The 26,295-nt window shown below is 38.6% G+C and overlaps 2 protein-coding genes across 3 annotated transcripts in view; one reads left to right on the top strand and one right to left on the bottom strand.

The window, feature by feature from the left end:
• The window catches only part of DROSHA (drosha ribonuclease III), a 1,047,543-nt gene that overhangs the window by 111,697 nt on the left and 909,551 nt on the right, over window positions 1-26,295 (top strand). The gene's annotated exons all lie outside the window — the stretch shown is intronic.
• The window catches only part of LOC126048570 (cadherin-6), a 102,430-nt gene that overhangs the window by 10,902 nt on the left and 65,233 nt on the right, over window positions 1-26,295 (bottom strand). For both annotated transcript variants that reach the window (XM_049823746.1, XM_049823747.1), the window contains exons 3-8: window positions 13,700-13,994; window positions 12,074-12,193; window positions 9,854-10,021; window positions 8,135-8,322; window positions 6,420-6,673; window positions 414-550 (exon numbers count right to left, since the gene is read on the bottom strand). In XM_049823746.1, coding sequence (XP_049679703.1) covers window positions 414-550; window positions 6,420-6,673; window positions 8,135-8,322; window positions 9,854-10,021; window positions 12,074-12,193; window positions 13,700-13,994 — 1,162 coding nt within the window. The remainder of the gene's footprint in view (window positions 1-413; window positions 551-6,419; window positions 6,674-8,134; window positions 8,323-9,853; window positions 10,022-12,073; window positions 12,194-13,699; window positions 13,995-26,295) is intronic.

Below are 26,295 nucleotides of genomic sequence, written 5' to 3'. Positions count from 1 at the left end.
CTGGGCACCTAGCTCAGCCTAGCCACCTTAGTCTAACTTGAAAACATCCAGCCTGTGCTATATTCGGTCTGGATCAGACTGAATTCAGCCATGGAATGCAGTATGGCTTTAAATTATCTTGTCTGCTGCATGCCAATTTCACAATTCAACAATCATGTTCAAAATTAAAAATGGCTATTACTGATTAGAAAACACAGAATTGTTACTTTGCCTCCCTGCTCAGCTAAGTTATCTCTTCACAAACTGTAAACACAAAACGGCAGACCACCTCTTGCAGAGTTTCCGCTTCTTCATTGGTATCGAGTGGACTATCCATATAACCTGACATCTGTCCAGCCCTGCTTCCCACACGCTCAGCTAGAAGGCTAAATTCATTACATCAGGCACGGCAGTGGTATTTAAGTTTGACTTACTGATCTCTGCTGCTATTACTGTAATGTTGTGCCATAGCAGTGTTTCCCGGTCAAGGGGTTTTGAAGTGAATATCGAACCATTTCCTGAATTGATGTTGAATACTCTGTCCATATCAGTGTGTCGATCTACAGAGTACCTGCAAATACAGAGACAGGGGTTAGGCGAAAGCTTTCCTTTTAATTTCTCTGTTCTTAAACCATTTTCTAAGACTAGACATCAAACAGCTAGTAAATGGGGTTGCCTTTTGTTTTCAGTGCAGGCTTCAGAGTCTTTATATATTCACACAAAGAGCTAGTTCTGAGCTACTGGATAATGACACATTGGAGGTTTGATTTAGAAGGTGGAGCATTGTCACTGAATAAATGAATTACTGCAGAATTTACATACCTCTGAGAATCATCAAAGCTTTGTTTTTAGTGAGAAATGTGAAGTCTGTGTCCTGAAAGATATGAAGTTTATTTTAAGGCTGAGTTGGCTTTCCCTTTATAAAAGTCTCTTTTTATGGTTTGATAGCGCAACTATTCCAAATAATTTCTGATATAAAATTTGACAGCTGGGGTGCATTTCTGCCTTTCACTTCCTGGCATTTAAAAAGACTGTCCCGTCCCCCCCAACAAGTCAGCATGGAACAGAGACGCATTATTCCACGGTACATATCACATAAAGGTTTGCTGTAATTCATTAAAACTAACATGCTCAGCCCTGCTTGATGGTATCTAGATGTGAAAATGCATGCTAACAAGCTCTGGAGGAGCTCAGAGTCTAAATACAGATTCAAATTTTCAATCTGATCTTTTGCTTTTTTCTGCTGAACTGCATCCAACTTTAAAAGCAGAACTCTCCAGTTCGCGGGAGAGGGTGCGACCACCCTGATCCAAATGCTGTGACTTGGTTTCATCTCTCATGAAGAGCAAATTCTTGCATAAATTACAGAGGTTTTGATGGAAATATGTCTCTGATGTTGCTAAAGCAATTCTGCTCCTGTTCCAAGCCCGAACGTGTGCTGATGTAGAGTCCAGGACAGAGCCTTAGGAAGCCCCGTGTGCTCCCTTGGTCTCCTTGCAGCCCACGTCAATGGAGACAAGGCAGCTACTGCTGTCCCTTGTCTCCAGACAAGGATAAAGATACGGCTGAGCTGGTATGCAGTCAGAAGAAAACTGGGCCAGGAGAACGACTGGCAGAGTTTACTGGCACTACAGAACTGAGGGGAATGCAGAGGCTGAAGAAAAAGTTCCGTCCCGTGCTCTGCCCTAGGAGCAGCTGCGTGACGTGTCCCTTATTCTGCAGAGATTTCCCGGTGCCTGTGCAGTGTCTCTTATCTTCTGAGAAAGATCTTGCACGGATGAAGGAAGGAACAGAGGAGTCCAACTGAAACACGTGATTCTGACAAAGGTTGAAAATTAACTAACTTGCTAATTACCTTGTAACTGCATTTTTTTTCTTCTTTGCAAGTAAAAAAATGGCATATAATATCCACAGCAAATTAGACAGGTCTTATTCTAATGTAAGAATTTTAGCATAGCCTATGTTGCTAAATAAAACTATAGCAAGTATTAATTATTTGCACTAAATTGTTTTTCTTTTTCCACATTAAATTCCTATGGAAACAACCAAATGAGATTCAAAGGTACTCACACAAAAAGCTAACCTTTTTTGGTAGGACTTGCATAGGCACACCGTGCTAGTTTTTCAGGAGTTGATTTAGTTGTTATTTGCTGCTGTCACCTGACTAACAGTACCGTAGTTTCAGCCGCACAAAGTCAACTGCGGTGTCGCTAACCCAGTTCCTTTATACAGCTTTGTAACGTTACCATCAGCTTGAAAAGAGTGTGTGAGAAGGTAGGTAATAGGCAGCACTGACTGATGGGACAGCTCCAGCAAGCTGTGTTGTTTTGTCCAAATCTAAATAGTACATGTGAATTTGATGACTTAGCTGAAATGTTTGATGGAAACAAGTTTATACAAACCAGTCTGACTTTCTTCTATTTTGACAAAGTAAGTATTTGATATGGTAAACATTTCATTTTAACTTTCAGTCATTCAGGCTTTTATATGATATTATGTTGGTATTTCGTGAATTCAATTATTTTTCAGATATTCTGTAGCTCATTTCCATATCTTTCAGCTGAAATACTTTGGTATTTCCATTTTGCAGTAAACCTAGATTTTGCATTCCTATTTGAAAGGAAATATCAGGATTTTCCATAGATTAGCTGTTCCAGCCAACTGTAATAGTGTGTTTCAGGCTTTTATTCAGCAAGGTATTTAGGTAAGCAACTAGCTTTAGGCATGTGTTGTCCCTTCATTTGTTTTGTTTTTTCAATTATGCTTTCACTCATGCTTCATATTATGAATAGACTTAAAATATCTTAATGCATTAGCACATTTTAATGCCTTGGCATATTGTAATCTCAATCTTTACTTTTTAAAATTTCCCCAATTCAATCTGTGGTACAGTATCTGGAAGAAATGGAAAAAAAAAAATAAAAAAATGTTCTGGACTTTTTCTGAGGTCACCAGAGCTGTAACATTGAGGACCTCTTCTTCGACATATGAAGAACTGTAAAATATAAGGCCTTGTAAAACTGTATGTATATTCAGTCATTTGTACAGTGGAGAGTTAAACTCACAAAAAAAAAACCCAAAACCAACCAAAACCAAACAAAAACACCCTCAGAGAACAACTTCTTAATGAAAGGTTAATTTTATTTCTTCATATCCAAAAGAAAATACATACAAGGTCAATGCAGTTAAAGTATATTCTAATTATACCATTAACCCTGGTCTAGAATGATGATTTTAATAAGCTAGACTGTCACTTCTCTTTCTCAGTTTGTATAATCCAGTCTCTTTTGATCAAGGACTGTTAATTATGTTGAATTGGTGGTGATTCTGACTTATGGATCATAACCCAGTAAGAATTAAGCAGACAACATCAAACTCATTTTTACATTTATTTAATGAAATTACTGGTGTGTATTAGTCAGATTTCAGGACTTCATCCCTTTCAAATCTTGAGGAATTGACAAGCTAGGAAGTTAAAAGGTAGCTATGTAGATTCCAGTCTCTCCTTGTATATAACAGGAAGAAGGGGAGGGTGAAAGAGAGAATCTAACACATGCAAATATGTTGTCAGTAAAATACACAAACAAAATTAAGCCTTACATTTGTTTGCAGATCATTTTCATCTGGGATACTTTAGTAAATCAAATCACAGCAGGGAGACAGTTCCAGTGACTGATGAACTTCATTATGCCTCTGAGGAGTTACTATAGCAAAAAAACTCAACTAGCAATTTAAAAAGATCTGATGTACAATACAGCAGTGCCAGTTGCAGCATTATTTTTTTCAGTATGCAGCGGTTCATAATATTTCTGTTTAGATCAAACACAAGCAGAATGCAAAACTTTTTTTTTATAACACAGCTGGACAGTGGAGTGTTAATCAGAAGTGCAGTAATGTCGCTACGCACGGATGCATATTCAAATATAGCCAAACATCTACTGATGTAATTTTTTATTTTCTTAATGTCATGTCACAGCAAAGCTTATTTATAAGGGCTGGACTGGTGAAATGCTCTACCAATACACAGGTCATGAATGATTATGAAGTCTTACAACTAGGGCAGGTATCCACTTCATATTTTGCTATTGCTTCATTGTCTTCTGATGTTCAGCAGCTTGCTGCCTAATGTAACCGCAAGTCAGGAAGATTTGTGGGTCAGGAAGGGATGTGTGTGTGAATTTTTCATAATGCATTTTCATAATGATATTGTGAAGGTTTCCTTTAATGGAAGATCAAAGGGGCTTTCATCTAACAGAGTTAGGGCTCAGTTTGTTTAAAAAGAGAAATCTCCCCTCAAGTAGAGGAGAAAATGGAAGGTTTTCATTGTAATATCAAGTGTCTAAAGATTTTATTTTTAACCGTCAAGAAAAATTGACAAGCAAGTGACAAGTCATATATATACAGTCTAATTGCATCTTCCCTGAAGCTGAGAGTGAAAATCTGATTTAGCATCTCTATTGCATGATGGAAAAAAAATAAAATCACCCTGTCAAAAAGATGCAGACTCAACCCATGCCCCTAAATTCTAGGAGATACCCAAGACATTAGCACCACAGAATTACATTTATTGCAAGCTAACCTCTCTCAGGCTACTCTTCTCTGCTGATTTCTTTCCCCTCTTACTGATTTTCATGTTTCTTCTCGCTGTGTTTATTTCTATTACTCTAACCTCTTCCTCATTTTTCTTTGTCTTCTCCTTTCACCTTGATTGTTGCATGCTATTAGAGTATAAAGGAGACAAGTTTTCTGCTGCACTGCATCAATTTTGACACCTCTGCTAAATTTTGCTCAATAATTATCTGATACTTTAATATGCAAAGTACCTATACTGTATTAAAGAACTGCCCTTTGAAAGATAGGTAAATTTTAGCACACACATTCAATTAACAGAAAAAAGCCAGTAGGCAGTACTCAACAATGAACAGCATAATCCCTATCCGCTGTAAATCACTTGTAATTAGGAGCTGCCGCTGGTGCGAAATGCAAATGGTTGTAGTTATCACCACAGGAAAGCAGAGGGAAGCAGGGAAGTACTCCCCTCACTCTCCAGTGCCATTAGACAGAAACAAGCAGGTTCATATGAAGACTGCAAGGGGCCTGGGTGTCACCCCAACCAATTTTTCATCTTCATGCTAGCGTCCCCATGAAGATATGCTATAGAATGTATTCATGTTCTCCCTGGGCTTCACCAAAGTCAGCAAAACATTAAGTGGTTCTTTAAGTTATGATGCTCTGCTAGTTCAGAACTCAATCTAATTGTTGCGTGTCGTGATATAAATGAAAGAAATCCTTAATTAAAATTAGAAGGCTTAGTCTTGAACAAGAATTCACATGCAGGGCATTGCATGTCAACTGAAGACAGAGCAAGTTTCTGCCAGAAACATTTTAGATTCAGTTTCTTCATCTAGGAAATTAAGATGATAATATTTACCCCTCCCACAAGATGGGCTGAGAGCTTAAAATTTACTCATGCCTCATAAACATTGTAAGATATCTTGATGAAAGATAGTTGTTAGCAGAAGTGCAAAGTATTGGTGGATTGGATTTTTATTAAACCTGCTTTGTTCTATTTTGATCTTAAGACTACTATTGCATTTCCAAGGTGCCCAACCCAGAGACATGCTGAAAATTGACCTGGATTTAATATTCCTGTATTTTTCATTTCCTCCTCTTACTGCCTTGTCAGTAGCAATGAACTTTAATTAAAGCAAACAACTCTTCAAAAGTTCTTTTATACTCTATCCAATATGACTTAAGTACTCCAGTATGTTTTCAAATGTACTGAAACAATATACCTGCTAATTAACAAAAAATGAAAGCTTAGCTTTAGCTTCTCCAACCTTAACGTTTCCTCCACTTCCTCTAAGACTAGTTTATTGATTCATGGCAAGTGTAATTTATGAAGTCCATGAGACTGATTTCTTATCTCATTAACCTTACACTGATACAAGTGAGATCAGAGTCTGTGTGTGCACGAGCTGCTTTTAAGGCATTCCTACTTGCAGTTTAGAGAAGGTAAAAGTGACCTGTTAAGTAGGTCTGGAGGGATGGGAGAACAAAGGGCTGCTCAGTCAGCCCCCTGTCATATAGCCAAGAGGATGCACCGCACTGCACTGGAAAATCTTAAAGGTGGAAGGAGAACACTAACATCTTCTTAGTGCTCTCTTTGCAGTAAATTCTTCCATGGTAGAAGTAACCACAAACATTAGTTACTGAAGAGGATAGGATATAATTCAAGATGCAAGGGCCATGCAAACACAATCACACATACCTAGATATGCTCAAGTGTGAGAGATCATTTACCATCTACAAGACTCCATATTTAAGCACACCTGAACAATTTCATTGTCACAAGTGGGTTTTTTGTGTGCTAACACGAAAAAAAATCAAAATTAGAGCTGTAAAAAATTCACACACAACCTGAAATAGTCTATGCTTACTTGACAGGGTTCTTGGCAGCATCTGGATCCTGAGCAGTTACTGTTCCTATCACACTGTTTATTGGAACATCTTCTTTCACTTCCATTATGTATGCTGGTCTGCTGAACACAGGGGGTTCATCTACATCCTCCACCTGAATTCTGACTGTAGCTGAGTCCTTGAATGGGCCCAGGTAGAGGAATCGAGGGTCCACGTGAGTATTGGTAGCTTCCACTTTCAGAATATACAGGTTTTTATTTTCAAAATCCAATGCCTGGGAAGAGAAAAAAAACAGTTTGAGAGGTCTGTGGGGATTGCTGTGGCTTGCAGCCAGATGAGCCAAATGAATGGGGGGATGTCATGGAAAGGCCTGTGCTAGGTAACAGGTGGCTGAACTGGACTTAAAATGCCAGCAAAATGGACAAAGACAGGACTCTGCACCACTGGTGATACGGTATAGAAAAAACACTTTTTCAGGGAAATCTATGCCTGGAACTCCTAAACATCAATTAATCTTTCCTTCTCCAATAGTCTTAACTCCTCATGCCTTTTATTCTGTCATTTTTGGCATTTTGATCTTTTCTTATCTACTTCTTGCCCCTAAGCACCACACAGTAAAGGGGGGAAGATTTTCTAGGAGCTGCTTGTTTAAATATTGGCATTCCATCACTGAAATGAAACACTGTGACATCTAGTGCCTGGACATCCAGGACCACCCATCAAGGAAAACATTATCTTATGGTAGGCTATGACTATATCACGCTCTTTTAAAAGTATGAAGAAGCAGCATTTAGTGACTTCTTGTTACAGTACTTAGAGAAATGTGGGGAGAGAGTAGTCACCCCATTTTTCCATTATGTTGTAGAAGATTCACAGCTTCTGTCAGCAACAGACAGAAATGCAAACAGAGTTAGACTGATATCATAATCAGCCCCTGGCAGGCATCTCCTAAAAAACAAGTAATGACAGGTGTCGTACCGATATCAACAAGCAAGTGCATGTTCGGAAAATCTACACAATGTCTATCTAGTGGTGACTGAACTTGAACTGATGGAGGATGATATCTGTAACCTTATCAAGCTTGCCTGATAACCCACTGTAAACAATATTTCTCAAACCTTTTCTGACAGCCAATGTGCAACCTAGTAGATGATGTCCATTGTGATCCAGCAAGGCACCATGAGTTTTTTTCTAAAGCAAAAGCACGCTGATGGATTTATTAATTAGTTTTACAAAATGTGATTCAAAAGAAATTTGTCTATCTACTTTAATGCTTTACAGCTATACAATTCAACACCTTCTGATAGTGCAAAACAGGCAATGTCATACTCATTATTTCTGTGGTCTTAACACAGCACCTTCTAGTAACTGGGCAAATCCTGTAAGCATCACAGGGAGAAAATCACAGCTGGATGGTGGTGACTCCTTGAGTTATTCTGCAGATATGTTCAGACTGTAGAATATTTTTTCTCAGCTCTATCCCACTCCCTAGGTTATTTACTCTCTCAGGTCCTTCAAAGTATGTGCATTGGTTTAGTAAAGGAGGGTATAAGAGGAAGGATTCCAATTGCTTGTATAAAAGAAATAGGTACATTACATAGGTAATGTAGAGATTCCTAACAGATAGCATTCAAATTAATAAACAACACACGTTGCACTAAAAATGGAAGACAAATATGTGCTAGATAAAGTATTGAGTGGTAATTCAGAGGCCGGGATTAAGTGTGTTGTGTACCTTTTTCACAGTTATAATTCCTTCCTGTGTGTCCTTGTCTGTGGTAATTCCAAACATGTCATATCCATCCCCCTCAGTGATGCTGTATTCAATCTCTGCATTTTCATCCACGTCAGCATCATTAGCTTTTATCCTGCCAACTGGTGAATCAGGTGGCGTAGACTCAGGCGCTCTGAACTGGTATGTGCCTACAGCAGACAGAGAAGGAAATTTTGTCAATCGGTCTCATGGTACTTTGGACACCAGCTCTCATCCCGCTGTCCAGGCTGGGCACGCACAGATGAGTTAGCAAGTCGCTATGTCTTCAGGCCTTCTAGGGCAACAGCCTTCAGCTTCTGCCTTACTTTCATGTGGATAAAAGTAAATAATTTTTGTATCTATTTTCTAGCATGAAGGATGGACTTTTTTTTCTTTTCCCTACATACGTGTATCTTTAGCAACATATGTCCCCTTCTAGACATTACCAGGGTGTCTATTGGCCATATCAAAATTGTATATGAAAAATGTCTTGAGGCCAAAAGAGGAATATTAAGAACTTCCAGAGGCCAATGCAGCTTAGTAACACTAAAGCCAAGTGCAGCGCAAATGCCTATTAATAAGGCGCTACATTGAATTCTTCTCTAAAAAACCTCTACTTGGGGAATGTTGGCATTATGAAGCTGTATCTTTGGCTTTTATATTGAAGACGCTTATGTCCAGAGATGTATAATTAACTCATTGGAGGCAGAGTGCTATATTTTCTCTTAAGTTGCTCTAATTTAAATGGAAACGCTTTGCCCACAGCTAAGAACAGACTTTGAACTTAAATGACAAGTTGCTTCCAATAACTTTCCCAGTGACTTAACCGCCAAAGCTTGCTGATTTGTCTGATAGTATCTGCAATTATTTTCTCTAACAGCTGCTCTTGACTTTGACACACACTGACACTGTGATACACACACACAGAGCAGTGATTAGACAAAGCAAAAAAGAAAAAGAGAGAATGAAGGAAGAAAAAGAAAGAAAGAGAGAAGGAAGGAAAGAGAGGGAAAGAGAAGTAGATGAAAGCTGATCTACTTTGAATCATTTATGGCCATGAATGGTCATTAATAGAAATTACTTTCTGGCTCAACCGATTGCCTTAAATATCACACAGATACCTACCAAATGATCTGAGACAGGGGAAGGAAAATAGGCAGCAATGTCTAGTATATTTATGTATGTGCTTTTGTTTCTGTATGCAAAGAATATAGGAAAATCCATTGAGGCATGGCACCCATGCTTCCTGGGTGTAAGTATTCATTTTGATAGAATTGCTCTTGGGATCATTTTATGTACTGAAATAAATGTTTCAAAACTCAGATATGTTAGATTAGAACAGATATCTTAAAACTCAGTCAACCACAAGGTCTAATAGAAATAATATTGATCAAGAACTATAGATTACATCAAAGCTATTTAATGGGTAGGAAAAATAGTGTTTCTGTACATTAATTCACCTCTCAGACTATCTACTGCAACTGCAGTAAAAATACTAAAGATATGATTCCCAGTTATTGCAATTAACCTTAGCATAATGCTATTGCTTGCTTCTGTGTTCTTTTTTTCTTTCTTAAAGGAAGTCTGATACTCAGTAAGTGCACAACAGCAGAAACAATATCTCAGGTGGAAAAAAAAACCCCAAACCAACCAATTTTTGTCCATTTTAATGTAAAGACATAGAATGTAAATGTTCCATACTCTGGGGGAAGCGAGGCGGATTGTCGTTTACATCAGTCAATGTGATGTTCACAGTGGTGGTTCCTGATAATCCGCCCATCTGGCCGCCCATGTCCTTAGCCTGGATGACCACTTGGTATTGCTCCCTGTTTTCACGGTCCATGTTTAGCAAAGCAGTTTTAATAATGCCTGAAAACATGAAAATTAAAGAGTGGGGAATTCACAAGTAAGGTACTGACTTTGATGGAAATTCTTATTAAAAATAACCCCACAGCCCAAAGAACAAAACAATCGCTGTGCAATAAGTAAACTTTGCCCAATACAAATATTTACTGTTATGAGATGGCACATTAAATTACAGACTTGTCATATCATATCTCAGGCTGCTGCCTATGTGACAGACACAGTATTAGTGGCGTCCCCAGAAAGATGTTCTTTCTACCTATTTGTGAGCAGTGTTATTTTACATAACTATTTACCCCCTTGCAGTTCCATGCTAAAATCTCTCACTGAACTGGAAAAAGGGTCTTTGTTCATTATAATGTGCTCCATCTTTTCTCTCCTGTTCTGTCAATATTTTTATTTTGACAGACATGGTTAAAAAAACCCAACAGTTAACTTCAGTGAGACATCATTAAAGAGGCAGTACAACAACATTAAATGGGAGAAGAGAAATTAATTAAGAAAATTATGAGCATCCAAGCATGCCCAAGTATATATATTTCTATTTATACATTGATTTAAATGATTTTGCCAGTCACTTCCTTCTTCAAAGGCACTAATATCAGTTATGAGGCCAACTCCTATTGAAATTCAATCATTCAGATTTACCATGAAGTAAAATGTTTGCATTCTCACTGGGTCTTTTAAGGCTAAGAACTGACTCCTTTGTAGGCAAAAGGGGTGAAATTCAAGTACTGAAATCCATGGCAAAATTCACAGCAGCTTCGACAAACACTTATTTCAGTCTAGGAGTTTTGCAATTGATTTCCATGGCAGGAAGATCAAACCTGTGGTTTACCTTGCTTCCCCTCTGCACCCCACACAACCCTCTTGCTAAAAGATTATTACTGGTGAACTCCCAGCTACATTATCCTTATTATAACTCTAGATAGAAGTGCACATAGTGTACTGTCCAAGTCAGAACTGAGTGCATCAGTGCAAAAATCCTTGCTTGTATTATCTAATACCTTATGCTTGAAGGGAAGCTCCCTTTGATCTCGGCTCTCACTTTTCAGAATTAAGTACATTTTTTCACCTCAGGTTCTTCTTTGAGACATCTAATCTCTCCCTCCTTTCCCCTGCCTGAGTTTCTAAGATTTATTTAAGAAACAATGCTAAAACCTGACTAATTGGCTGGGATAATCCATTCCTTCCTGTAAGGAAGCTGAGGAGAACCGATTTTTCTGGTTTACAGCAACCTATCACAGTGAATGTTCCTATTTAAGGAGTTTCTTGAGATCCTTTGTTTCTTGTTAGAGAATTTTGTTATAGATCTTGGGAAGAGACTATCTATGTAGTCAGATAGTCAATGGTACAGCAGATTCAGTCAGCCAGAGTTCTATGTTTTACATGCACAGGTTCCAAAGCTGTCTGTTACTCAGACCATAAAAAATTCCAGTCACTGTATATAATTTAAATGCCTTCCAAAAACAGAACTCAGAAGTTTGGAATTCTATTTGTGATCTTCCAGTGTAGCGCAACAGCCAATTTTACCTCTTCTATCATTATTCTTAATTAAGATTTCTTTCATAAAATTAGCATTAAAGTGATATGTTGCAGATGTACAGAAATTATAATTACTTTAAACAAGTTTTGAAGAAGCAGAAGGAGGAAAAAAACCACCACCCGAACAAACCCTCAGTCTTAATTTAGCTGTTATGAAGATCTATGAGGATTAAGCACTTTTTTCCACACCCACCTGTTTCTTATTTTCATCTAAAAGCCAACCTATTTGGTTTAATTTAAGCATCCACGGCAGTCTCTGTACCCACTGCTTGTTAAAAATGATTGAAAACTGGTTCACATCCAGTATTAATTGTATTTATTAGACTTCGCTGGTAAGATTAAAATAATGTAGGTGTCATGTTTACAGATGTATCGCCCTATTAAGTTTGTCAGATTTTGCACTGAAGAAGATGTAATCTCTTTGAAGTTTTTGTCTAATATATCCTAGCTTGGCTTAGCATGTCATTTTGAATTACAGACATTGTCATAGAATGACAGATAAGGTCCCCTGACCTGTCTCAGATTCGACGGAGAAATATGGTTGTCCCTGGAGAATACTGTAGACAACTTTAGCACTGTTCCCATATGTAGGATCATCTGCATCAGTTGCGGTGACTTGCACAACAAAGGTACCTGCAATGATAAATTAAAGAAAATAAAAATCCACAGGTTTTTTTCATGGCCAAGACAGTTTATGATGTAGAAAAAGCAGAGTTAATGTTCAGTTCAAACTTGTGGGAAGAAGTTAGAGATATTCTTATTTTGTAGACGTTTCTCTGTTCATGAAGGACAAAGATACAAAACCAAAGTAACAGTTGGGTTATTCTCAGTTCATTAAAATACACAGTTACTGATTGGATATGTAGAACCTTCATCATATTTCTTATGAAGAAACCAGAAGCGCACCCTTCTGCAGAGATTGAAGGCATTCAGAGTTTGAATCTAGGTCAAGAATATACTTTTGCAAATTTACTCATGCTCGTAAGGTGTTTGACATAGGATTGTAAATGTGTTTTTTTCACGTGTCTTCTAGAGAAAGAAATGGTGTTGAATCATAGGCAAAGTGTTAACTAACATAAAAAATTAGCTTACGTTTTGGCATTTAAACCAGATTTGTGAATAAAGTATTCACTTCACATATTAAAATGTGAATATTAGGTTCTCTCTTCACCAGATGAGGTTTCATCCATGTGAGAAGTCCCATGAATGAGAGGAGAGAGTATGCCCCAAAGTCTTTATTTTCATATTGCTTGAGCTTTATTTTAATCTCATTCTTGATTATGATTAATTAATGCTCCTCTCCCTGGATACTATTTCGGATTAGAAATGTGCTTCTTGCAGTTCAACCATCCATCGCTCTCTGACAAAGAAATCCAAATGACCTCCGTAAGAATCAGAGCAAAGAATCAAAACCTGTCAGCTTCTCTGGAAAAGATCCAATCTTAAAATCATATTTCAAGCAAGTTATTTTATTCTCTTTTATTGATTGATTCTTACAGCTTGATACATTTTAAATCAATAGATAGATTTCAATGGACTTCAGTAGACTTAGGAGCTCTTTTCTTTTGCATGAAAAGAGCAACAAAGGTCATAGGAAGTTAATGGCATATCTCGGAATCAGTGATGAGTTGACTCGGGTGACGGTTTTCGCTCCTAAAGTGTGTACAACCACTTCTGCACCTGCCCTTTTCCATTTTTTTTTACCTTCCTGAACTAAAGAAGTGTTGCTGAACAGATCTAGGGGTGGTGTGGACATGCTTAGGTGACCAGGGATTACCATATTGTTATACTGCTACTAAATCATGTTAACAAAGCGTATTAAACTCTTTACAAGTCTCATGTAACACAGGTTAGCTCAGCTCACTTTCACTGTCAACTAAAATAGATTGTATTCACTTGCATTTTTGGGGGTACAACAGAAGGAGTGGGTTTCACTCAGCTGGCACCTCTGATTCCAGCAGACTGTTGTCACTATCTTCCTGGAGTTAGACTGTGGGTTTTTTTAAAAGGCTGAGGTGCTTTTACTCCAGACTCAAACAGCGGATGCCTGTTTTCAGTGCCTGTAAACTTTGGGCCCTTCATTAGCTCCACAGAAAGACCCCAGACCAGACACTGCAATCAATTATAGTTAGCACCTACCAACATCTGACATTTCGGGAATGCTGGCATTGTAAACGTCCTTTGTAAACATTGGCTCATTGTCATTGATATCATGGATCTTAATGATGAACTCAGATTCTGGTTCCACTGGTCTTCCAGTCCTTCTGTTTATAGCCTGGGCACGGAGTATGTATACAGGCTTTTCTTCTCTGTCTAGTCTCTTTGTGGCCTGGATGTCACCAGTGTTTTCATTGATAATGAAGAGGTCTCCTGCTCCATCTCCAGAAAGGATGTACTTAAGTGATCCATCTCCTTTATCCTGGTCTGAATGCAGCTGGTGGTGAAATGGGAATAAAAGAAAGAAAGGAAAATAAATAATTGGGACACAATTCTAGATACTTTAACTGATACCTTGATACATGCTTTACTATTATTAATACCCAGCCAAAAGGCTGTACACTGCTTTTGGGAAATGAGATGTTACCACAGCAGAAGCAGTGAATTGATAGAGTTGTGTCTTGATGTCGGAATTGAAATGGTCTGCAGTAATATAAGAAATTGCCGGAGGGAAATCATGAACGGAAGCTGCAGATCACTTTCCCAAGCTAAGCATACATCAATCAGGTCTAAATGCTAGTGGCTTGGGTGGAATCCTAGGAATATGTAGGACAGTGAGATCCTACAGTGGAAAAACATTGGATTTGGGAACTGCAGTAAGCAAAGAATTAAAAAGTGGCCAGGCCAGCCACTTAAGTTTATATTCTGGGGTGCTCTGCTCTTAGGCCCCACAGACATTATGTAATATACCACACAGTGCACAACATAACAACATACTAAATACATATGTGAATAGTAGATAAATGCATGCATTCACAGATGTGGTAAACTAAGAGCAGAATCAGGCAGGCATACTAGACTATTAGAGCACTGGCAGTGAAGAGATCGGCTGCCTTATCCAAAGGGACCTGGACAAAGCTGAAACTTGGTGGGGGCAGGGGAAATAAGAGAATGATGGTAATTAGCATACAAAGCATGAGCTGCCCAAATCATCATCTTTTTTTTCCCAGGAGATTTCCACGTCTTTTGAAAAGCTGCTTAGCACACATGCCAGGTATGACCGATTAAATCATACTCTCATGGCTGTTCCTTTGATAAAGGCTTATTTATCCCCCTGGCCTTAAAATCAAAGCTAATCAACTACAATTTGTTTTGTTGTTACATTAGAGAAAATAGAAAATAAAAAAATGAATCATTAAAATTATTTCTAAAGTAGGGGCATAGGTGGTGAATTTCATGTGGAAAAAAAAATCTATTAGGTAGCAGATTCCTGGAAATTGTTGGTCTCATAGAAAAGACATGTTTATGAGTCAGGAGCACTGGACTTTCTCAACCAGTTCTTTGCTTCTCTTTTCCTGCATACAAGTTAGAAAAAAACCACCTAGTTGACTATGTGGCAAAGTACTTAGCATTGTTGGATGGCATGCTTTGTAGAAAAGAAAGATTTCTGGGTTGAAAGAACATAGAAAATTTTCACATAGACTTTACCAATGCCTGGCTATGCCCCTACCATGCTGGAAGGGCAGCCTCCAGCATGACCATATGGTCAATGTTTTAGGTTTCCTCCAACTTTCTGCCCAGATCAGTGCTGTGCTGGCAGCCTATTGACTATCCACTTGGTGGCACAGTGCTCCACAGCTTGCGCTTATGCCTATGGTCCCTACAGAAAGCATATTCCATGCACTAAGTCTGCCTTTAAGGGCAAAACTCTTTGTCACCACACATACAAAAAGTGTCCAATAACACAGAATATCAGAACTGTTGCACAGTTAATCGTTAGCAGACGTGCTGAGGCACTCTTCTTAAGTTTCTCCTTCAGGGAGAAAATGGGCATTCCATGTAATTTTGCACAGAGCTGTTCCTTTTGATAATAGGAGTACTCTCCTGGTTTCAGCTGGGATAGAGTTAATTGTCTTCCTAGTAGCTGGTACAGTGCTATGTTTTTTGAGCAAGGTATGAGAAGAACGTTGATAACACCCTGATGTTTTCAGTTGTTGCTAAGTAGCGTTTAGTCTAAAGCCAAGGATTTTTCAGCTTCTGATGCCCAGCCAGCAAGAAGGCTGGAGGGGCACCAGAAGCTGGGAGGGGACACAGCCAGGGCAGCTGACCCAAACTGGCCAAAGGGGTATTCCAGACCATGTAATGTCACATCTAGTATAGGAACTGGGGGGAGTGGGGGTGAAGGGATCACCACTCGGGGACTAACTGGGCGTTGATTGGCAGGTGGTGAGCAATTGCACTGTGCATCACTCGAATATTCCAGTCCTTTTATTATTACTGTTGTCATTTTATTAGTGTTATCATTATCATTACTAGTTTCTTCTTTTCTGTTCTATTAAACCGTTCTTATCTCAACCCACGAGTTTTACTTCTTTTCCCGATTCTCTCCTCCATCCCACTGGGTGGGGAGGGAAGTGAGTGAGCAGCTGCGTGGTGCTTAGTTGCTGGCTGGGGTTAAACCACGACAAGTACCAATCAATAGCTTGTATGCAACTTTTTTCATAAGCAGATTTCAAAACCCTTCACAAAAGCAGTCAATACCATTTGCTCTGTTTTCTGGAAAACAAAGCATAGAATCTTGAAGTTTCTCAGAAGGCTAGTCTTGGAAGCTGGAATAGAGTTTAGGTCTCCTGAGTCCCATTCAGTTGGCCAATACGCTCAGCCATAGGGTCTGGAGGAATTATATGATTTACTAGATACAACGTCAGCCTCTGATGAATATCTGTTAGACCTGCTTGTTAAGAAGTCAGACTAGAAGTCTACTGCGGAAAGTAATTTCAATAGGACATTTGAGTGTAATTTTCCTCAAAGGCAACCTGAAACAGGAAAGGCATGGAAAGAATTTTGTCTTTAAATTGTGTATTTTTTATGATTGTTTCACATCAAAAATTCAACTTTGTTTGCCTTAAAAGTCTCTTTAACTTTGTCTGTATCATATTGGGACAAAAACAGCCCTCAGTAACAGACCATCATTAATTCATAAGAATCATGGAATAGTGCTGTTGTGAGACTTATTACAGGATGAAATCCCAAACTCATTTTTATCATCATTTTAATTAAAACTAGTTTCAATGAACAAGGTAGAAAAAAAGGTCAAGCTAGAAAAGGTGTTGGAACCACTGGGAATTGTCTGCCGTAATATTCTTTTCCAGACCACCTAAAGAGCTAAAAATGGAAACTTATGTGATTTTTCCAAGCCCATAGTTTATGAAATTTCCACTCCTCCTCCACAATTAACCCACCTATGTAAGATCGACTGCGACTTTGGATATCAAGACAAAGTATACCTCAGTGTAATGACTCATCAATATTGAGAATGAGGTGATCATCAAAGGATCAATCTCTAGCCCTTCAGCAAAAGCACTAACTTTTGAAAATAGATGTTCCCTACTCCTATACCACAATCCCAGCATCAACTGCTTAATAGTTGGGCCAAAATAGTTTGGATTTTGTTCCCTTCTTTTCAGAAAACAATTTTGGTTTTATATATTAGGTAAAACAAGCAGATCTACAGAAAAGTTTCTCATAGATGATAAATTTGTAACATGTGAAGAAAACATCTGAAAAAAACTATTTATTATTTTAGATTACTTTATCTGTCCTTGACCGTTTGCTTGGTAGAAAAGTTTTATCCAAGCAAAGGCAATCATCTGTTTTATTTTTTCTTAAGTGTCAGTTTATCTTGAAAGCAATATTTTGCCTATGTGACCTATATGAAGAGGGAAATTGCTACTGTAACCAAGTTAAAAAAAATAAATTGGGAATAAAATTAAAGGAGAAATAAATGTGCAAGTTGAGGCTAAAAAGAAGGGCCTGGAGGTGAGATGCACGTAAAAATACAGTTGATGGTTTTGTATATAAAACTTAACACCATTGTTAAGTTATGAGGATGAAATGAGTAGTAATAACAACAACTCTCTTTCCTTTTAAGTTGAAGTTATTTTTCACTACCCAGACACCTCATTGCAAAGGAAGTTTGCTGTGATGAGATACGCCTATAAATTATACTGCAGATGCTTTTAGCAGGACTGATCCTAGCCAATAAAAGATATTATAGCTTCACTCTGCTAACCTGTGTTGCAAAAGAGTGTCCATTATCCTCTGCATAAAGTTGGTCATGGGATAGATAAATGGACCATGGCAGATAGTCATGGGATAGAATAAAATGTCTTGGGACACAGTGCTCATGTCAGCTGGGCTGTATCATATTACCATTCTGCAATACAAAGTTAATTCAGCCATAGGTTTTTAGGGCTCCACTTAAAGGTAGATTTTTTTATTTCCTTAGAAACTCAGTGTTACTCAAAGGCATTCATTTCAATTGGTGACTGAACTGAGCCATACCTCAAAGGTAAGCAAAATTGTGAAGAAGTAAGTCTATGCAATAAAAAGTAAATGCATCAGCAATTGCACTGTATTAATATTATAGTAAATTGATTCATTCAGAATCTAATCTGGACACTTTTGTGAAATCGTCCATCAATCACTGGCTAAGGCTGAGGATGAAAGACAAATTAAACATTTTACTATGCCCTAGGCATACTTTTACTCATTTTACTTTTAATACCACTGTTAAGTGAACCATCTGGTTCGCTTTTAATGACCTACAGTCAGATAAAAACTGTCCAGCTGTTCTTTCTTCCCTGCGCCCCCCCACCCCAAATGTCCTGGCCCAAAAGATTCAAATACGGTGTCCTGAAAACAGGGAAGGCTTCAGGCCTCCAGGAAAAGGCGTTTGAAGTGCATGCAGGACTGCAGCATTAGCTGCCTGTATTTGACATTCTGCTTGTTGTCACATACACAATTACTTTAAAAGGAGAGGGGTTTTTTTCAAAGTAGCTACAATCTGGAGTAATCTCCTTCTCTGCAGCGCTTCTGGCAGAGCCCTCTGAAAGCACCAAGGGTGGTGGCAATCGGGTGTCTTCAGCACGACGAAAAGGAAAGGGCAAGTGAAAGCTGTGCTCAAAGTATTTGCACCGTGAGCCTTTTTTTTTTTTTCTTTCTTCCCCCGAGTGAACGTACTTACAGCATTTTTCTTCATCTCCAATAGACAGTATTGCTTCACTTTAAAGCAACACTCCAGGAAAATTTACCAGGGTTTTAAAAATTGAGTTGGGCCCATGCTACACAAATAGGAATTACTTCAGCTACGTATGTGGGAAGAATTTAAGGGCATGTTTCATGTGCTATTGCAACAAGGCTATAAACTGAAACGGCATGAAAACAGCAGATCCAATTTGCATTAAGCTGTACAATTCATTATTGCCCATCTCTGGTATTATAAATTCATGAGCTGTACTCCAAAATGTCGGCAGCACTTACAAAAGAAGCAGCGTTAGCGTGTTTGGAAGAGGTGAGGGATGGCGTGTCCGGTGGGTCATGGCAGGGCCTGGCAGCCAGGACCCGTCCCACGGCCCCAGCCGGGAGCGGGGCAGCTGGGGGGGCACCGGGCCAGCCCCAGCCCCGGGCATCGGGCACAACCCTGGGGAGGGGAACGGGCCGAGGCCAGGCCAGGACTTGGGCCCATGGCTGGGCCTGGCTTGGCAGGGCCCATGGCTGGGCAGGACAGGGCTGTGGGGAGCCGGAGAGCAGCCCTGCTGTGGCGTCACTGGGGCCGGCGGCCCTTGGGGCTGACATGGGGGCCTGGGCCTGGGCAGGAGGCGCCTGGGCCTGGGCCTGGGCAGGGAGAGTCAGGGCTGGCAGGGCCTCAGGGCCCTTTTCTAACCTTGCTAAATTAATTTTGACATGAAACTGTATGAAACAGCACGACCAAGACTGTATAATGAAAGTGAGATCTCATATATTTTAACAGGCTAAGGCTAAGCGCTAACATTTTTGTGTGTTTGAATGGAATACATTAGAGAGAAGCAGCTTTGTAGCACGCATATTTGTAACAAGGTTGTACTGAAAATGTACTTTTATAGCTGTGGTAATTAAATTCCAAAAAATTGAAATTGCAGGCTCTGAATATTCTCCAAAATGAAATAACATCCCTCCTCTACCTCACTCTATAACACTGATTTAAACAGCATAGTTAGTCTCATTTATGAAGTGGCTTTAGGTTATGCAAGACGGCTGTAAACTGCAGTTTAGCTCCCACTAATGTCATATTGCTGTTATGATACCTGGCAATTCAGTGGGTGAGATGGTTTTCCATCCACCCTGCAGACCAAGTTCTGTCTCCTGTTGTGAATATAACACCCTACTTGCTGAATTTCAGAGTCGTTACTGAACCTCTGCAAAGATCAAAGTCAATAGACCTTGGGATGTACACACTGAACCATCAACCTACGATTATCCAGAAATAAGCTGCCTGTTGTGTCCTATTATTTGTTTGTATTTATAAGAGACACTTGCTATTCTGGGGTTGCTGTGGTCACATTTTTGTCTCCTAACACAATAATGAAATAGAGACCAATTATTAAAATAGTAAGTAGGCAGTTGGTAGGTAGCTAATAAAGAGAATTATGGGTTTGCTCTTGGCAGTATTCATAGCACATGATTTTGCTCCAAATTGAATAGATCCAAACAGCAGAGCCCTGTCTAGTCATTAACAAACTCAACCACATGTATTGCTTGAGGTTACACAGTGCAATGCTACAGCATTCAGAAAAACTAAAGCACTTAAAATGAAACTGCTAATACTATAATATTGCACACAGTTTCTATTTCAGAATAATAACAACTTGCACTCTTCCGTTTCTCTTCTGGTGCTCTGTATCCCTATAGCATCAACCAACCACTTCAGTTAATATCCTAATCAGCACCACTAATATCATCAAATAATCACTGCCAAAGTTTTTGCTCCACTTGGTGTCTCCGTGTTAAAAGGAAAATGGCATTGGTTTTGCACATTAGGTAACAAATGTTTACATATATTTTGTAGAAGTTTAAGCATAGACTTCTTCCTAATGCACAAAAAACACCCCCCAAACACTATATATGTGTTCCATATACCTACATATACACACACTGTATCAAATACCTACACAAATCATTTATTTCAAGCCATAAAAGATCCTTTCTTCTAAAAAGATATTCCACAAGATCCACAGCAAGATCCAGCATCACCAGAAATGACAGATTTCCTATGGACATGTGTGCCATGTTCTTATGGCCTCAATTATGCTAAGGTCTGCTTCCTTTCATGGTCCACATAACCTCTCTATCTGACTCACCCTAAGGCAAAGCATCCTGCTCTCCCTCATATCACTTAGTCCACTGCATGGTATTTTATACTTCCTGCTCCAGCCCATGTCCTCAAAACCTCTTGACTGCAAAATGCTGCTACTTCTTGTGTTCCCTAAATACTGGCCGGAGAAGAGACAGCAAGGCCTGCAGTTGGTGGTGGCTTATATGTGTGTTCATGGAACAGCCAGCTGACCAAACAGTCAAGGCACAATGTAGGTTTATTTGCCTTAAGCAACTACTGTTCTTCCAAACTGTATATGAAATTAATGGGTTTGACACCTTTATTCCTCTATAAAATTTAATTGAAAGCAGTTAATTGATTTAAAAATTATATAGAGGTGGCCAATGGAGGGAGAGAGAGAGAGAGAGACTAGAGTGCTGAAGCTAGTTATATGCTCAGGCCAGATATCTGGAAGGTTATGTCAAGACTTAGGCTACATTTAGGGACCACTCTTTCAAAAATGTAGCTTAAATTTCTGTTAAAAATGGGAGGATTAATGCCAAAAAAGAAGTTGGAAGACAATGGGAGAAAGATGCTACAGTGCTTCCAACTTTTCTTGGTGTTTAGAAAACTAGATGATTTTTTTCCATTCTTATATAAAGTATTTTGAAGATCATATGAAGATTTATCCTCTACATCCTCAAAAGAGCCGGACAGCCAGAGTTTGAAGTAAGATTCAAGCACTGCCATTTTCAAAGAAGATAAAACAACAACAAAATATTTGACAAAATTAAAACATAAATGCAAACAGACCCAGCCTTACCAGATCACAGCACTACAATTCCAGATGTACAGCTGTCAGAAACAGCACTTCCACACAGGGGCTGTTAGACTGCTACAACAGGCACTTTTTGTATCTCATCGCTAACCCAAGATCTGCTGTCCTAAGCAATCAGCAGTCTTCATTGTTCATCACCTTCTTGAACTTCCAGATGTCACAGTTTATAGAATACTTAAATTAGTTAACTATAGAAAGTGACAAGTTTACTCTAGTAAGTAAAGTTACTATACTATAGTTAATACAGTAAACCTGAATATGGCTCAGTGTGACTGATTCCTGAGCGTTTCAGGTTTTTAATGCAGTTTTAATTTGCTTGCTTCCTGCTATGCCTAGTGAAGAAAAAGGCGCAACAGGTACACAGTTCCTATTTGAAGAAATCACTGCTCTGGTGATTAGAAAGAGTCTTGTTTTCCAGATTAGATGTGCATTTCTTGTGCCAACATTGTTTTTCTGTTTTAAGAACCTCTTCCCACATAGATACATTCTCCCTCATCCAACATTTATACATAATAATCCCATATGCTCTCATTATTTTTCTTTGCTAGGCTACCAGTCTATATACAGTCCTTGCTTGCAAAATAGGCACTTCTGAGTCCTCAGTTGGAATCCTGTTTACAACCCCAGTCTCTTGTTTTCAAGTCAAGTGGATTCCAAAAAGAGCCAGTGAAGAACAGGCCAGATATGAAGGGCTGATGATACTAGTCATTTTTCTGTAATTGCTGCATTTCAGTTGGCCTGCCTTCTGTATGAATAGACACAGGTCTTTGAACAATAAAGTTGATATTTTCCTTTCTATTAGAAATGGTACAAACATTTGCCATTTTCATTGCCATATCAAACTACCTTTTTCCTATCATCCCATGACTGACTAAAACACTCAATTTTTTCTCCTTCTCTTGCTGTTTCTAATTTATGACCATTCATTATGTGTTGGATTTTTTTTAATAACTCGTATTTCAAGAACATTGCATTTTTATCTTGTTTCTATTCCTTCCATTTTGAAGATCATACTTTTCTTCCTGTGTGATGTTCTGGTCGGCAATAAAGGTTAAGGTTTACTACTGAAATCTAGCATGCAAACATTAAATCTGTAGTAAATTAATGAAATAGACCACTGAAGGTTGCTGAAGTTATATGAGATTTCTGCATTTTGGGGTGTTGGTTTCTTTGGACCTATTGAAAATATGCTGTGTCCTATTTGCATTGTGCTTATTTTTCTGGGTTTTGTTTATAAGAGGTTGTATAGCAGAACCTGAAATTCTTTAAACCATGTCTCATTCAGCTGTGGGATCCCATTAATACAATAATACATAACAGACCATATTTTTATATAAAGTTCATAATGGCAAGCTACTTTTTTTACGGAAACCTTATCAGCATCAGCCCTAATTGCATGGAATCAGGTATGCTAGAAGAAAAACTCAGTAAAAAATAAAAAAATGAAATTGTAAAGGATATAGGGATCCAATACTCGGACTATTAAAATGCAAATGAAATGTTTTATTAAGGTAACCGCCTCAGAGTATACCAGGGAAAGGGTAAAACAATAATGCCCCCTAAGGGTCTCCTTTAGCCTAAGTACTGCTTCTTAGCTCTAACCCTGAGGTTTTTACCAAAAAAATTCCATGAGATTAAAAAGAAAAAAAAGCTAAAATTTCACCCACTGCAAATGGGGAAAAAACTTAGATGTCAGATAGAAGTGTTCAGTAACAGCAGTATCTTCTACAAAAAAGATTGTCCTGATATCAAGAACTATAGGAGGAATAAAAAAACACCTAGAAAAAAACCCACCAGGGTGATGCTATCTTTCTGTTTCTTGAGAGCATCAAAATGTTAGTGATCTTTCTCATTCACTCTCAAAAGTAGGAGTGCCAATCTATTCCCTGTAAATGAATGACACTAAGAGAAGCTACAAAACAGCTTTGTGCTGCTGAACAACTTCAGGAAATGAATGGACCAAAAAGGACTAAGAACATTTCAAGATTCAGAAGCAACCAGGTACTCAAAAGGCAAACTGAGAATAAAAGATGGTGGCATCTGATTTCAAAACAAAAAAAAACAAAACACAGAAAAGGCACTATAATAAAAGCAAACGGTGCTGGAGTGAAAAAAAGAAAAAAAAAAAAAAGAGTAATAAATAGAGTATAAAGAGCCCTGGAATACAAATTTGTTTTTTGACCAGGGACAAGAGGCAAAGCACTCTCACTTTGGACCCTCCAGGCAGGCTGGAAGGCTCCTTTCATTCTCTTTTTGTGAGGGCTATATGTGAGGCTGCATGGCCTGAGGTAGACAGGGACAACAGTTTGTCTGATGTTGTGATCCTTGGTTTATGGAATAGGCTGCCCAAACAGTAGTCAGGAACCAATTGTTCTATTTTAAACTTAGGAAGCTAAGAATAATCATCCATACTCTGGTGACTCACACCGTTATTACACATCCTTCAAAATCACAAACAGGTTTTCTAACCTGAAGTGCAAACATGCAACCACAGCTAATCAGCTTTGCAAAAAATCAATTGGAAAATGTCAATCCTTTCAACATTGCCTAGGGCCTATCTACTTTTCTCCCTCTTGGGTTCCCCAGTTGCTGCTGCTCTTCACTGTGATTAAACAGGGACAATGGCACAAGAGCTTTTGTCCTGCACTGCAGTACCTCAAACTAGAAAGATGCCTTATTCTGTTGTCCCTTCTCTCTAGGGACAACTTGTTATCAGATCTTAATGAATATTTAAGCTACAAAGTAGATAAAGGTGTCTCCATGTTCTCCCAAGCTGAGTGCTGCTCAGCTCTTGTGTGGTAATGCAGTTTTATTTGTTCCTCTTCCTATTATCTCTAAGCATAATTATGGCAGGAATTTACAAATTTTGCCTTTACAAAGACAAACAGGTCTTTAATTTATAAGGCACAAGAGACTGTGGTGTCTAGTCTGATCTCTATATGTATGGGCCCTTGAATTTCATGTTCTTTTATCAAGCTTCTTGCTTTTCTTTGAACTACTGTATAATGGTAAGAAAGATAGCTAATCTTCCGTTTAGACTCCAAGGCACTCAAAACAATTCTGCCTCTGAATAATAACTCACCTCTCACTTAAAAATACCCAAACACCTTTGGTTGTAAACTGAATTTTCCCAGTTTTACTTACAGCAGTTGGGTTTCATTATGCCTTTGTCTGAAAGATTAGAGAGACCCTCTCCAGCTAAACGGTAGTGATGTTAAAAGAGCATTGTACAGACTTCTGCAATTACCCTCACAAAAGCATGGAGCTCTGGTTGTTCTCTTAAGGAAGGCCAAGGCAGTTTAAAAAAACCTGTATTGTCTCTGTCACAGTCTTCCTGTCTCATCTTAGACAGATCAGTACTTGATGCTTCCACGTTCTCCCTGCAGTAAAATTTGAGTTGTTAACAATGTCCAGTTCTGTATGTAATGATTATAACATGATTTGAGAGCCTTGGGTGTAATTTGTTCTGCGTTAGTTTGCGGAGAGACTGAGGATTATTTAACTGGAGTCAAGGCTAGCAATACTGTGGCTTTGCCACAGCCTGCTGCATTTAGAGGGTGGGGGATGGCCGAATTCCTAATCTAGCTGCAATGCTGGAAAATCTAATTGCTCTCAGGTGTTTGTTATTATCCACCAACTGAAGGTGACTGTCACCACAAGTTAGCTAAGGGATGGGGTAGATAGGGGAGTTTCTGCGCTCTGGGGCTGGCTATATTAGCTCAAATAACATTTCAAGGTATCTTAAGACTTTGTGGTAAAGTGAAATGGAATATATGTGCTTTCATTTTTATTAGGTGAGCTGTGGGGTTAAGGAAAATTAAGTGCCTAACTTGTAATGATTTTCAATGGGAATACAATGAGTCCCTAAAGGGATGTATGCCTCCCTGGGAAATCTCTCTCCAAACCCCCTATTTTTCAGTGAGAATTGCACATACAATTGAAGACCACCAACTTTCATTATAGCTTTTTTCCAAGTCAGAGAAAAATAGTTCCAATATCCTGATATCCTTGTTTATGTAAAATACAGGTATGTGCACAGGAAAAGGTACTTACAGCATAGTTAAGGTACCTCCATTCTTTAAGCTTACTAATTAGTACATAAACTATGTCCTATTTTCCTTTTTTTCAAGAAAAGATACTTATTGAGCCAAAAGACCCAGATACATATATCTCATCTTCCAAAAATTACACAGGGAAAAAAAGCCTCATATGAGTCTTTTTGTGTACCCAGCCATTTCATGGCAGAATACTTTTGTGGGTTTGATCTAAATATTTTTCAGTTAATTTGAAGGTCTTCAACTGATTATAATGAGACTTCTGTCCTGTCCTGCATTACTCAAACCAAAAGGAAACTCACATAGTGGTAGATGACAGCAGGTTTTCTACTGAGATTAGGAGAAAATATTTTTTTTTCAGAAAAGGGTACATTCAACAAACATGCACTTCAATAATTAATAATTTGGTTCAGTATATGTTCCCTAATCTCTAAATTATGTGTTGTTTATAGTTAGTGAAATCAGTCTGTATTATATGCCCAGCTTTGATTGCCTGTGATTTCATGGAGAATTTACCCAGTGACAGTTGCTTACTTTTTATCAGTGGTCAAAA

The sequence above is a fragment of the Accipiter gentilis genome, chromosome 20 (assembly GCF_929443795.1).
Source record: "Accipiter gentilis chromosome 20, bAccGen1.1, whole genome shotgun sequence".
In the NCBI taxonomy this organism is placed as follows: Eukaryota; Metazoa; Chordata; class Aves; order Accipitriformes; family Accipitridae; genus Astur; species Astur gentilis.
This window is presented reverse-complemented; position numbering and strand designations above follow the sequence as displayed.